Source organism: Gossypium hirsutum, chromosome A03, assembly GCF_007990345.1.
Source record: "Gossypium hirsutum isolate 1008001.06 chromosome A03, Gossypium_hirsutum_v2.1, whole genome shotgun sequence".
Classification (NCBI taxonomy): domain Eukaryota; kingdom Viridiplantae; phylum Streptophyta; class Magnoliopsida; order Malvales; family Malvaceae; genus Gossypium; species Gossypium hirsutum.
In genome coordinates, this window is record NC_053426.1 from 13286591 (window position 1) to 13299780 (window position 13190).

Below are 13190 nucleotides of genomic sequence, written 5' to 3' on the forward strand. Positions count from 1 at the left end.
TAAACAAAGCATCGAAAAATAATTTAGAATTCTTCTATCTTACTTTTAGAATTCTCTCTTTGTAAACATTCTCTCTTTGTAAAAACCATCCTTTATTTTTAATAAAATTATCTTTCGCTAGAGTGACTAAATGAAAAAAAAAATTAAGATGATTAAAATAGAAATATCCCATATTTAGAATGATTAATGGAATAATTTTACCCTAAAAATACCTGCAGCAACAATGTAGAGAGAGAAGTGTTTAGGAAGCTGAAGCAATATATTGAGAATGGTGAGCTGGTAAACCCCCCAAAAAGCAAAGCATAATTAGTGGACCCCAAACGTAATTACAAAATTTTGCTAATGATCCATTTATCTGTGTGTATCAAATCTCACAATCAACACAAATAATCTTTCTTTGTGCTTTCATTTTTCCTGCCAGATATTTTGGAAGTCAAGGAGATCCCTAGCGCTTAATGACGTTTAAATGTCATTATTTATGCACGAATTAAACAAAAGCATGGAGGCAAGTCAAAAGAAAGTCGAGTCAACGAGCACAAAAAAGTCAAGAGGTCAACCACTAGACTCGAATCATTGAACTGCAGTATATACTTTAGTTTCAATATCACACGTTACGCAACTGGTTATGGGTAGATTTTAATTTAATAAATAAAAAAAGTAACCAATTTTTTAAAGTTGAATTCAAAGTATTTATATATAAAAAATAAAATATAATTCAAATGTAAATGTTAATGTAAATGTAGTAATCTAATAAACAATAAAATACTAAGAGAAAATAAAAATCTAATCATTGTATTTAGAATCTTTTTGTCATTATAATCAAATCACATTATACTTTGTTTGATGTTTTTTATAATAAAATAATTAAAATATTAGTCATTATATTATATCAATATTAATTTAATTTAATTTCAAAATATAAATAAATATTTAAAGAATAATATCAATAAAAGTAAATATGTAATCAGTCTATATTAATTTTTCTATATGCATTTATAGGTAAATTATTTAAAATATGAATATCATAATATTTTAAAATAAAAATTTATTGCTTAATTTGGTGTAATAATCTCAAAAATAAATAATTGTAAGTTCATTTTTAAATTTTAAATTTTAATATAAATATATATTCTCAATTGGGTATTTATATAAATATAAATATATTTTACTATGTTAATAAGCTTTACTATTTTGAATATAGGGAAAAGGTAAGCCCTCATTGATTTTCAACAAATTGGAATGTCTAAAAGAACTCTAACCCATATAAAGGTAAGCAAGCCCCATAGATCTTGGCTTGAAGCTCACCTTTGAGCAAGGTCAATGATAATATTCGATATCTATGTACTACGCATATACGGGCATGGATATTCTAAAAATACTTGGGAAAAAAAAATCTTAGAAAAATCGAACTACCTGTATCGAACACATCTATATCTCACACTTACATCCAAGTCATCCAAGTGACAAAGTTGCTTTCGCTTTCCTACGAGTCTCCAGCATATAAAGCATGCATGCAACACGAAGCAGAGCGAATTGACACCCAACAAAATGGGAACCATGAATTAATGATATAAAATACATTTAAAAAAAAATCTTTTGATGTAATGAACACATGGCAATATGTGGGTTCAGTTTAGTACCGGCTAGGTTTTCCTTGATAATCAAAAACTGCTCACTGACAAATTCCTCTTTCAGAACAAGTTGCAAGATTTCGGATCCAAGGCAAAATGAGGATCAAGAATCGGATCAAAATGAGCTGAAAGGAAGAAGTTGTGTACTCATCGGACTGAAACGCTGAGAGCTATGAAGACGGAACATCTACCTTTTGTGCAGTCCAATTTGTAGATCAGAAGATATGGAAATGAGAAGTGGTAAAGAGTAATGCCATACAGCTTTAAGAACTCGTTTCTGATGAGCTCTTATCGACTGGGATGGCCTCCGGGCATTATACCTAATATCAAATATGTGGATAACAGGGTCTGCTGAACCAGATGAGAGGTATAAACCATCAGGAGACCAAGCTTGATTTATCAAAGCTGATTGTGAGTCACTACTTTCTTGTTTCCACCCAAAAGAATGCAGTTCGGTATGCCTCAATCTAATATCATAGAGCCGAAGCTGCCTCTCGTGGGCCCTGAAAAAAGGGTACATCTCATTGTCCAAAAATTCAAAATTAAGATAAAGTTCAAAACTTCTTGTGATACATATAGCGTTCATCACAAGTTACACCAAAAGGCAACAATCTAAGGGGCAAAACTGAAAACTACACAATTGCCCTATGTTACTTGGACTTGGATATGAAAGTCAGATAAGGATATGTGCCTGACATATGTACGCTCGACTTTTTCGAAGTTTTTTTCATGTATTTAAAGGGTCCTTGAAGGGTTATATCCATAAGCTCATGCCTGCACATGTGTCGGGAAAGGGTGTCCAATACAGGTACTTTAAGAAAAAATACTGAGTCTGAGCAACACAGCAATTGCCAACCCGTTTCTCTTGAACTAGGATACAGAGCTAACATGACAGGAGCAATAGAAGACCCGAAATTGCTACCATACTAAACATATCTAAAAATCATATCTTAACAATGCCACCTAAAATGGAAAGTGATGTACAATATACACTTGAATCAACTAGTTACTCAAAAAAGAAGAAAAAAAAATCTACTAGTTAGGTAAAAGCCTGGTTATATATAATTCACTAGAATCCTGGAACAGATGCAATTAAAACAATGTTCAGATGTTTGCTGCAAAAATGCTATATATTAAAAAATGCAGTAGGTAAGCTAGAAATGTAAAAGGTAAATAGCCATCACAGATTGAATAAGTTTACTGGTTGAGAAATAGACGTTACTTACCCAGTTTGAACCATGAATAGGTTGAAGTCACAAGGGTTTGGTAGAACACTCATGCATTTACTTTCTATTTGGTGCTTGTAGTCTGCTCTTCCAACATGCACATCGAACCCAATAATTCTTTTGTCCGCCCCAGCTGACAATATAACATTTTTTTGCTGCATCCCTGCAACTCCCATGACAGCAGAAGAATGCAGATTCCGATGCAAGGATTTTGGCTTCCATATATCCTCATCTTTCTCATTCCAAAGCACCACTGCATGATCGCTACCCCCAGTGACAAAACAGTTTTTTTCCCAGGGCATGAAAATTATGCTGTTAATGATACCTTTAACATGAGGCTTATCCTCTAAGTAAGTTAGACGGCCTCTCTGTCATTGCACAAACAAGCAAAAGGAGAGTTTAGTTTACATAATGATGCCTTCTATGATGGGAATTAATTCTTCCAAGAAAAAAATTACAGAGGACTTGGCATTTTCAGAGCCTCCACACATCACAATTATGACCATTGCACTTACCCCTTGTGTTTTGTTCAGATTTAGTATTGATATCTGAGAATCCCCAGCATCCGCAGTGTATACACAAAAAAGGCTGTTTCCATATGGATGCCAAGCAATATCTTCTGGCCACCTTCTCTCCCCTGAGGATCCACAGTCTGTGCTACTAAGAAAAGAGGCCGATGACCTAAAGTTCAAGGGTTAAAAAAAGAACAAGAAACTGATATAGATGTTTTCATTGGAAAACAATATCAAAGAAGGAAGAGGAATTAGAGTTTTACATTTATTTAATTTCTTTAGGAGTTTTAGTTTTACTAGGTTTTTATAAACTTTAAATTAAGAATTCTATTAGAACTTTAAATTAAGAATTCTATCAGGACTTCAAATTAGGAATTAGATTAGGACTCTCCCTTTGTAATTAACAGCCTATAAAAAGGCTGCCAATATGAAATAAAGGAAGCAGTTTATTTTTATCACAAACGTTAGTTTGAGAAGGGGGTTCAGTCAAGGACGAATCTGCCTTTCGAGTAACCATAGGTCGAAGCAAGAATTCTTTTTCGTCTAGACCTGTGACTAGATCCTACGCCAAGGCGCATAACAACTTGGTATCAGATCCAACTGTCATGGGTGATGAAAAAACTTTGACAGCCAAGCTGGAGGCATTCATGGAACAAATGGCTACAAGGCAACAAGCATTAGAGGAGCAGGTGGCGATGTTATCTTTTTCGGTCCAAAAGACAACGAAAGGGGATTCAGAAAAAAATAATGAAGAACAAGGCAGCAGTGGAGGCAAGAAAAGAAATTCAGATTCGCAACACGGTTGGGGCATGGTGCCACGACACTCTAAGATGGAATTTCCCACTTATGATGGGGTTAGAGATCCTTTAAGATGGTTAAAAAGATGCGAAAAACTTTTTAGCAATCAACAGACTAACGAAGAAGAAAAAGTCAGCCTAACTTCATTCCATCTTTTAGGAGAGGCACAATTATGGTTTGATCAAATCGAAGAAGAGGAGGCAAATCTGGACTGGGAACGCTTCAGAGAGTGTTGTCATGTCAGGTTTGGGCCACCTATGAGTAATAACCCCTTGGGGGAACTTGTAAACTTGAGACAAACTGGGACGGTAGAAGAATATCAACGCCAATTTCAATCACTACTTGCTAGGACTACTGATCTTAAACCTCGACAACAAGTAAACCTTTTTATTACTGGATTGGTAGAGGAACTTAGAATTGATATTGAGATGCAACAACCGGGAAACCTTGGAGTTGCAATGAATATGGATCGATCTTTGGAACGTAAACAAAAAGTCTCTTCCAAGATGTTATCTCAAACCAATCTAAACTGGTCAACTTCCCAAAATGCTGGTAGCACTTCAATTATTCCAACAAATAAGAGCTTTGCAAAAGAAGGGGGACAAACAACGAAACCAATGGGGAATAACAGCAACATAGGTTCTTCCGCACCATTTATCAAGAGATTGACACGAGCAGAAATGGCGGAAAGAAGGGCTAAGGGATTGTGTTATAATTGTGACGAGTCTTACTCCATGGGACACAGATGCAAAAGGCTATTTTGGATAGAAGTACCAGATATTGAAGATGAGCAAGATGATGAGGTAGATGATCTTGAAATTTCTTTACATGCCATTAGAGGAACTTGCAATTCATCTACTATGCAACTAACAACAAAGATGTCAGGAAAAACAGTGTTAGTTCTAGTTGATTCGGGCAGTACACATAACTTTCTACGTGAAGGTCTAGTGCCAAGATTGGGACTGAAAAAACAAAAGAAATCTGGGCTGCAAGTATGTGTGGCAAATGGAGAACGGGTTCCTAGCATAGGCATTTGTAAAACAGTACAGTTCGTTGTGGCCAATGACAACTTTCAAGCCGACTTTTATACAATACCATTAGAAGGGTTTGATATGATTTTGGGGGTTAAATGGTTATGTACCCTTGGTCCAATTTTATGGGATTTCAGCTCCCTAACTATGCAATTTGCAGTAAACAAAAAGAAGATACTATGGCAAGGGCAACACCCAGAAGAAGTTCCACGACTTAGTTTGATACAAGGACAAGATTTAACTAATATAGTATTGGATAAACTCCTGGTAGAATTTGTTCACTTATTCCAAGAACCGTCTGGGTTACCTCCTAACCGCAAATGTAACCATCGTATAACTCTTAAACCAGGAACGGGACCCATTGTAGTCAGGCCTTATCGGTATCCACATTTTCAAAAGGATGAAATTGAGAAGCAGTGTGATCAAATGTTACAACAAGGAATCATTCGACCCAGTAGATCACCATTCTCTTCTCTTGTACTCTTGGTAAAGAAACATGACGGGTCATGGCGTTTTTGCATTGATTATCGAGAGCTTAATGCTTGCACTGTTAAAGACAAATATCCGATTCCTGTAGTTGATGAATTGTTGGACGAACTTCATGGGGCATAATATTTTACAAAATTGGATTTATGGTCAAGATATTTTCAAATTAGAATGGCAACTACAGATGTGGAAAAAGACAGCCTTCCGAACCCACCATGGACACTTTGAATTTCTTGTCATGCCATTCGGGCTTACCAATGACCCTTCCACATATCAAAGTTTGATGAATGACATTTTTCGCCCTTACTTACGTAAGTTTGTTTTAGTCTTCTTTGATGACATATTAATTTATGGCAAAACATGGACTGAACACATGCATCATGTAAGATTAGTTTTTGAACTCTTGCGGGATAACATGTTGTTCTTAAAGAAATCCAAGTGTTTCTTTGGAGAGTCTCAGGTAACCTACCTCGGTCATGTCATCCATGGTGAAGGAGTCGAGGTTGATCACACTAAAATCAAAGATGTCATCGATTGGCCAACTCCAAAAACTACCAAGGCTCTACGAGGCTTTCTTGGGCTGGGAGGATATTACAGAAAATTCATCAAGAATTATGGACAAGTGGCTGCACCCTTAACATCTCTTCTAAAGAAAAATGCTTTCACCTGGACTAAGGAAGTTATGTTGCTTTCACCCAATTAAAAACTTCTCTTTCAGCAACCCCAGTCTTGCAATTACCCAACTTTGAGGAGGAATTTGTGGTAGAATGTGATGCTTCGGACAGCGGGTTTGGAGCCATACTGCAACAAAAGGGACACCCCATTGCCTTTTTCAGTTGCAAGATTGCAGATCGACACTCAAGTTGGCTGCCTACGAACGTGAATTAATTGGCTTGGCAAAGGCAGTGACTCATTGGCGGCCCTATCTTTGGGGAAGGCACTTCCTCATCCGTACTGATCACTTCAGTCTTAAATACTTGTTAGACCAACAACTTATGACATCCCCACAACAGCATTGGATTAGCAAGTTAATGGGGTTTGATTTCCGAGTGGAGTATAAAGCAGGAAAGTTGAATAGTGCTGCAGATGCTTTATCTAGAAAAAACGAAGACTTACTACACTTCATGACTGTTTCATTCCCTTAAGTTGAAATTCTTAAATCCATCAGACAAGAAATAGAAGCTTCCCTATAATTATCACAACTCCAACAACGAATTCTACATGGAAAATTGGGGTCCGATTGGGTCGCACAAGATGGGTTGATTTTCTTCAAAGGGAGGTTGTACCTTTTACCTACCTCACCAATTATTCCCACTATTATTTCCTCTATACATGCTATGGCACATGAAGGGGAATTGAAAACATTGCATCGTCTTAGTCAAGATTTTTTTTGGAAAGGAATGAAGCTTGCAACCTCAGAATTTGTGCAACATTGTTTAGTATGCCAACGCCACAAATGGCAAAATTTACAGCCCACAAGTTTACTTCAACCTCTTCCAATACCACATGATGTTTGGGCTGATATCTCTATGGATTTCGTGGAGGGTCTACCTAAAGTAAAAGGGAAATCTGTACTTATAGTGGTTGTGGATAGACTCTCAAAGTACGCTCATTTTTTACCCTTGTCCCATCCGTTTATTGCTATATCTGTTGCTACCGTCTTCCTTGCAGAGGTATTTCGACTTCATGGCTTGCCGGAATCAATAGTTTCGGACCGTGATAAAGTTTTCCTCAGCCTGTTTTTGAAGGAATTATTTCATCAAAGTGGTTCTAAGCTCGCTTTTTCTTCAGCATACCACCCCCAATCTGATGGTCAGACAGAGGTAGTTAATCGAACAATAGAAATGTACCTACGATGCCTCTCTAGTTATCGTCCACGACAGTGGGTCGATTGGGTTCCATGGGCTGAGTATTGCTACAACACCTCATATCACACTGCCCTAAAAGCCACCCCTTTCCAATTAGTATACGGTAGGGATCCCCCTCGACGTCTCTCCTATTCAGCTGGTTCTACAAGGCTTGAAGCTGTGGATAAGGCTCTACAAGATAGGGATGCACTTTTACAAAATGCTCGGGAAAGACTCTTGCAAGCTCAACAACGAATGAAGAACACTTATGATTTGGGGCACAGAAAGTTGAATTTTAAAGTCGGGGATTGGGTTTGGTTACGGCTTCGACAATATCGACAATTGACGATAACTAAACAGAAGCATCACAAGTTGTTGCCAAAATATTTTGGTCTTTTTAAGGTCTTGAACAAAATAGGAACAGTGGCCTATCAGCTTGAATTACCTACAGGCAGCAGAATACATGATGTATTCCATGTTTCTTTCTTCAAAGAATACAAAGGACCTCAACCAGATGCGGTAGGAGACTTGCCCTTTGTATATGATGGCAAGGCTTTGCATACTCCACAAGCTATTCTTAATACCAGACTTAATCGAGGTCGACGGGAACTATTACTGCAATGGGCAGGATGTCCTCAAGAAGATGCCACTTGGGAACCAATTGATAGTTTTCGAGTAGCTTATCCTGAATTTGAGCTTGAGGACAAGCTCAACTCTGAGAAGGGGAGTAATGATATAGATGTTTTCATTGGAAAACAATATCAAAGAAGGAAGAGAAATTAGAGTTTTACATTTATTTAATTTCTTTAGGAGTTTTAGTTTTACTAGGTTTTTATAAACTTCAAATTAGGAATTCTATTAGAACTTTAAATTAAGAATTCTATCAGGACTTCAAATTAGGAATTAGATTAGGACTCCCGCTTTGTAATTAACAGCCTATAAAAAGGCTGCAAATATGAAATAAAGGAAGCAGTTTATTTTTATCACAAACGTTAGTTTGAGAAGGGGGTTCAGTCAAGGACGAATCTGCCTTTTGAGTAACCATAGGTCGAAGCAAGAATTCTTTCTCGTCTAGACCTATGACTAGATCCTACGCCAGGGCACATAACAGAAACCTTTACAACTTGATTGACAGAAAGGGAGAAAAGACATGGTTCTGAATACTGCCAAGTAATACACAAATTTGCACCAAGCAACAATCACAACCTACTTTGACCCATCTCATCTTTAACAATGTTCTTGTAAATTCCATCCAAACAAAAGTACAAACAATGAAACGACATGAAACCCATGATGCTGCCTTAATCAAATTAGAACATGCATGAGAGAGAAAAAGGTTCAACGTTAAGAGATCACAAAACATACAAGTGAAAAACTTAAGAAGTGCTCAGAATAAAACCACTCCGATATTGCATTCTTCTGTAGTGAGCCAGAAATTAAACCACACGTTTCAAAATAGTGCAGATAATCAAATTTTAACTTTTGACATCAACTGCTTCTTGCTATACCTAACACAATTAAACCTTAATCAACAAAATTTTGGCCAACCATGTATATCATTTTTCCTTCATTACTCATGTCTAAGCACATTAATCTTATCTTTATTGCTAAGTTTCTAAACAGACTTGCAAGGATCTTCTACACCACAAAATTGTCAAATTCCAGCAAGACAACCCTCCCCCTTTCTTTTCTAAAATTGCAGAATGAATGTCAGTTAAACAGCTCTAGGATTCTCTAAATTAGCTTTCTGCAAAAAGAATGTTCTTACACATCTATCACATGCGTCATATTCATAGTTCAGCATGGTGGCATATATCCTTATCAACTTCATACTATTATATTATTAGAAGCTCAATTATATAAAATTTTGCCTTGCAAATAGCAGCTCCAAACAAAAAAGAAACTGAACTTACCCTCTAGCCTGTATTTGCCACAAATTGACTAATCCATCCAAAGCACTGCAAATGATCCAAAACAGTAGCAGCAATGAGATCCTATAGAACATAAAGTAACTATAGAAATTGACATGCTAAATAGTTCAAACAATGAGTTACAGGGGGCCTTCCATCATGCCACCAAATGCAAATTCTCACATGATCAACGGCATAAGCTCCTCTTCACTTATCAAAGAGCATACCTGGTCACGAAGAGCTGGTCATTCACTGGACACACAGACAGACTTCTCAGCTTTCTTTTGTGCTGACTAGATATGTGATTGCTTGAGTACGAGCCAATTGTGGTCGGTGTCAAGCTGCTTCGTACCAAGGGAATCAACTCTTTGTGCTCTCTTTGTTCTGATACAATAGAAAATTTGAAAGGTTCATGTAATTCATCATGAAAAATAAGTAAATAACTCAGTTAGTGGTGATAATCATACCAAACTTCCTTTTAGCCCCTCTATCTTTCTTCTCAACAACCTCGGCATTGGAAGAATTTCTATGACATGTCTCAGCTTTTACTTTTACAGCTCTACTAGAGGCAGCATTTGCTTCAAGACCAATGGTAGTCTTTGCACTTGAACCTGCCGGTTTTATGGGTTGTGAAATCTTCGGATTGACAGAAGGGATTACAAGTTCAGTTCTTGGCTGCTGCTTTGTTTTAGAACCTCCATTTATACATTCGGGACTTATTGATTTCTGCTCCACCTTCACACTTTTAGTTGCCAGAGAAGCATTAGAAAATGCTGTATTATGTCGTCCTCGAAGGCGAGCCAATTTAGATTGTGAATCTTGCAGCCTCTTCTCTGCTTGATCAAGCTATGTATCAAATAAGCAGGAAGAACAAAAGAATCAAACAATGCGATTCGAATGAATGTGAAAGCCAAAGCTCAAACCTATACCAAAACAAACCATCATATCAATACACTTTTTTAACAATATAAACAATTTTATTAGCATGCATTTGATTCGCCTATAGTGTACCTCTAGAACAACCTGATAACCCATATATCAATTAACAAAACAAGTGAAAGCAAAAGATTGTTCTAAAAAGTGGGTAATTTTATTGCTTCATGAGATTAAAAGATTGGGTTTTTCTTTTACACTTAAATACCACTTACTTGAACTTGTTATTCTCCAAAGATAGGCATTAAAAGCGAAATATTACAGTGAAAGAGGTGAAAAGAAGAAAATTTCTCAAATGAAAATATACAGATTTTTACAATAAAAATCCCTCAATCGGTGAAAAAGCGAAAAACCCAACAATAGAAAGAAAAAAAGAAGGAAGATATTCATGAGAAAAGGGGGAAAGGGTGGAAGAACCTGAGATTTGTAATAGGAGATACGTTGGCCAAGGTGTTCTACTTCTTTGGTGCGATGCTCGATCAAAGCCACCAATGCTTCTTCTTGCTCAGCTATGGAGTTATCGTCTTCTCCATTGGCTGTTTCTTCTTCTTCAACTGCTTCTTCCTTTATTTTCTTCGAAATCGTTAAACCCGCGCTCATTTCTTCTCCAGTTTTTCTCTTTTAGGCCACTCTTTCTCGGTTTTCTCCACCGCAAAGACGCCTTTCTTATTTTCTTTCTTCACAATTTTCACTTTGACCGATCATCATGTCATACAAGGTAAAAGTGTGATAACAGTCCCTATATTATAACTCATATTACATTTTAGTCCTTTTACTGAAAAAAAAGTTAGATAAGTAAGCAAAATAGTTGCTTATTTTTCTATTTTATGCATAAATATTTTATTCAATTTAACTTATGTTTTTTTATACGGAATAAATTAGTTATCAACTTTTACTTAATAAAGTGATACTATTTTATTTTATATAGTATGTTAGTAAATAATTTAAAAATTATAATAGATAATAAAAAGTTCAAAATATTATAAATAAAAAATATGATTTCAAATTATGAAAAAACTCTTCAAATAAAATAAATAATCAAAAAATATATAAAAGATTTTCAGATTTTCAAAAACCTTTTAAAAATGAAAATTAATTTTTGAAAAAAATTTAAAATTTTTAAAATTATGAAAAATTACAAAAATATTATACGACCAAGAAAGCTTTTGAGGATTAATGATAATTTGTAAAGTATCTCTATTAGCTAATCATTCATATATTCCCAAAGACATCGCCTTCTATGTGCATTGCTTCCAATTTAGCTACATGATCATTTTGCAGGGTTCTTAGGAAAGTAGATACCAGAGTCCAATAGTGTAAACCGAGTTCCATCCATCCAATCATGTTAATTTTGTTTTTATATTTTTTATAATTAAATTTTAATTGCAAAAATTAGTATTCTAATCTAACCCAATGTAAGTCCAACCGCTGCCTTTAAAGTGGTTTATGTATAATGTACATGATTATGTAAGCCTAACCATTGAGAGTTTGGATAGACTTAGTTTACGATTTAACTTTTAGTATATTGAATTTTTTATTTTTTTCGTCTTAATTTAAAATTTAAAATATCAATTCCTTCTATTTTTCGGTTCATTTTATAACTTTTTTTTAAAGAAAATTATTAGACAATTTTGGCCAATGAAAAAGTATCACATGACATGTTTTGACCAATAAAAAAGTCACATAACAATTAAATTTATTTAAAATAAAAATATTAAATTAAAATTAAAAATTATAAAAAAATTATAAAATTTAATATTTAATTATAAAAAATTACTCTTGACTTTGATTGATCATTGACCAACATTGACCCACCATGTAACACTATTAGAACACGCCACGTGTCCTTTTATTAAATATTATACATTATATTGATTAAAAATATAAATAAAATTATTTATAATTTTAAAAAATAAAAATAATTTTTTATAAAATTCTAAAATATATCGTTTTAAATTTTAAAAAGTCAAAATAATATATTTTCAAAATTTCAATTTTTATAACATTTTTCAATTTTATATATTATTTTCACTTTTTAAAATTTATAATTATATATTTTAGAATTTTATAAAAAATTATTTTTAAATTTTTTTAAAAATTATATATATTATACATGATTCTTTTACATTTCTAATCGATATAATATATATTATTCAAAAATAAAACAAATGATAACGTAGTGTGTTCTAATAGCACTATGTGACTGGTCAACGCTGATTAATAGTTGGTTAAAGTTAAAAATGCTTTTAATATTTAAATATTTAATATAATAATTTTTATTTTTTATTTAAATTTTATAACACTCCTTACTTGACCCGATTACTGAGTCCGAGCTGCAAGATGCTATATTTGTTGTCGGAGCAACAATAGCAAATTTTAATATTTTAACCATTTCAGCATACTTACTAGAATAAATCACATTTCAATGTGATGCAAAATTAATTCTAGGTCATATATGAGCTTATGAAAGCTCTTTTACAAACCCTAGGTCGGTAAAGGATTTAATTGAAAATATTTCAAAACCTACAAGTTGAAGTCGCAACATTAGGGTTTTCACGTCACGACATCATCAGTCAGTGAGTTACGTCACAACTTCAGAATTCTCGATGTTGCGACGTCACTAACTGTCAATCTATGTTGCGACGTTTGGGACTTGTGTCGTGACGTCACCATTGTTTTGGCAAGATTCACATTTAGAGCATATTTCATACTTCTAACAAATACATTTCATTTCACCTATGCATATGCCAATGTTACCAATACAAAATCATGCCAGTCCATGCCAAATTAAGTCTATAACACCTTTGAAAACAATT

The 13190-nt window shown here is 34.6% G+C and overlaps 2 protein-coding genes across 3 annotated transcripts; one reads left to right on the top strand and one right to left on the bottom strand.

Annotated features, from left to right (window-relative positions):
- Positions 1-1533: 1533 nt before the first annotated feature.
- LOC107886176 (uncharacterized) lies at positions 1534-11087 on the bottom strand. Of its 2 annotated transcripts, XM_041108745.1 has the most exons (8): positions 10792-11056; positions 9909-10287; positions 9669-9825; positions 9445-9489; positions 3373-3538; positions 3183-3225; positions 2858-3110; positions 1534-2134 (listed from the first exon to the last, which is right to left on the bottom strand). In XM_041108745.1, the coding sequence occupies exons 1-8, from the start codon at positions 10972-10974 to the stop codon at positions 1819-1821; spliced, it is 1542 nt and encodes a 513-aa protein (XP_040964679.1). In that variant the 5' UTR covers positions 10975-11056; the 3' UTR covers positions 1534-1818. The 2 variants fall into 2 exon arrangements, with proteins under 2 accessions (XP_040964679.1, XP_040964677.1); XM_041108743.1 differs by having other exon boundaries at positions 2858-3225; positions 10792-11087.
- On the top strand, positions 3545-8907 carry LOC107886175 (uncharacterized). The gene has a single exon (XM_016810028.2). The coding sequence runs from the start codon at positions 3975-3977 to the stop codon at positions 5808-5810; it is 1836 nt and encodes a 611-aa protein (XP_016665517.2). The 5' UTR covers positions 3545-3974; the 3' UTR covers positions 5811-8907.
- Positions 11088-13190: the final 2103 nt, after the last annotated feature.

Coding starts and splice junctions, on each gene's coding strand:
- LOC107886176 (XM_041108743.1), bottom strand. CDS start 10,974: ATGAGCGCGGGTTTAACGATTTCGAAGAAAATAAAGGAAGAAGCAGTT. Junction 10,288..10,791: donor TCTCCTATTACAAATCTCAG/GTTCTTCCACCC, acceptor TTTGATACATAG/CTTGATCAAGCAGAGAAGAG. Junction 3,226..3,372: donor ATCTGAACAAAACACAAGGG/GTAAGTGCAATG, acceptor GTGCAATGACAG/AGAGGCCGTCTAACTTACTT.
- LOC107886175 (XM_016810028.2), top strand. CDS start 3,975: ATGGGTGATGAAAAAACTTTGACAGCCAAGCTGGAGGCATTCATGGAA.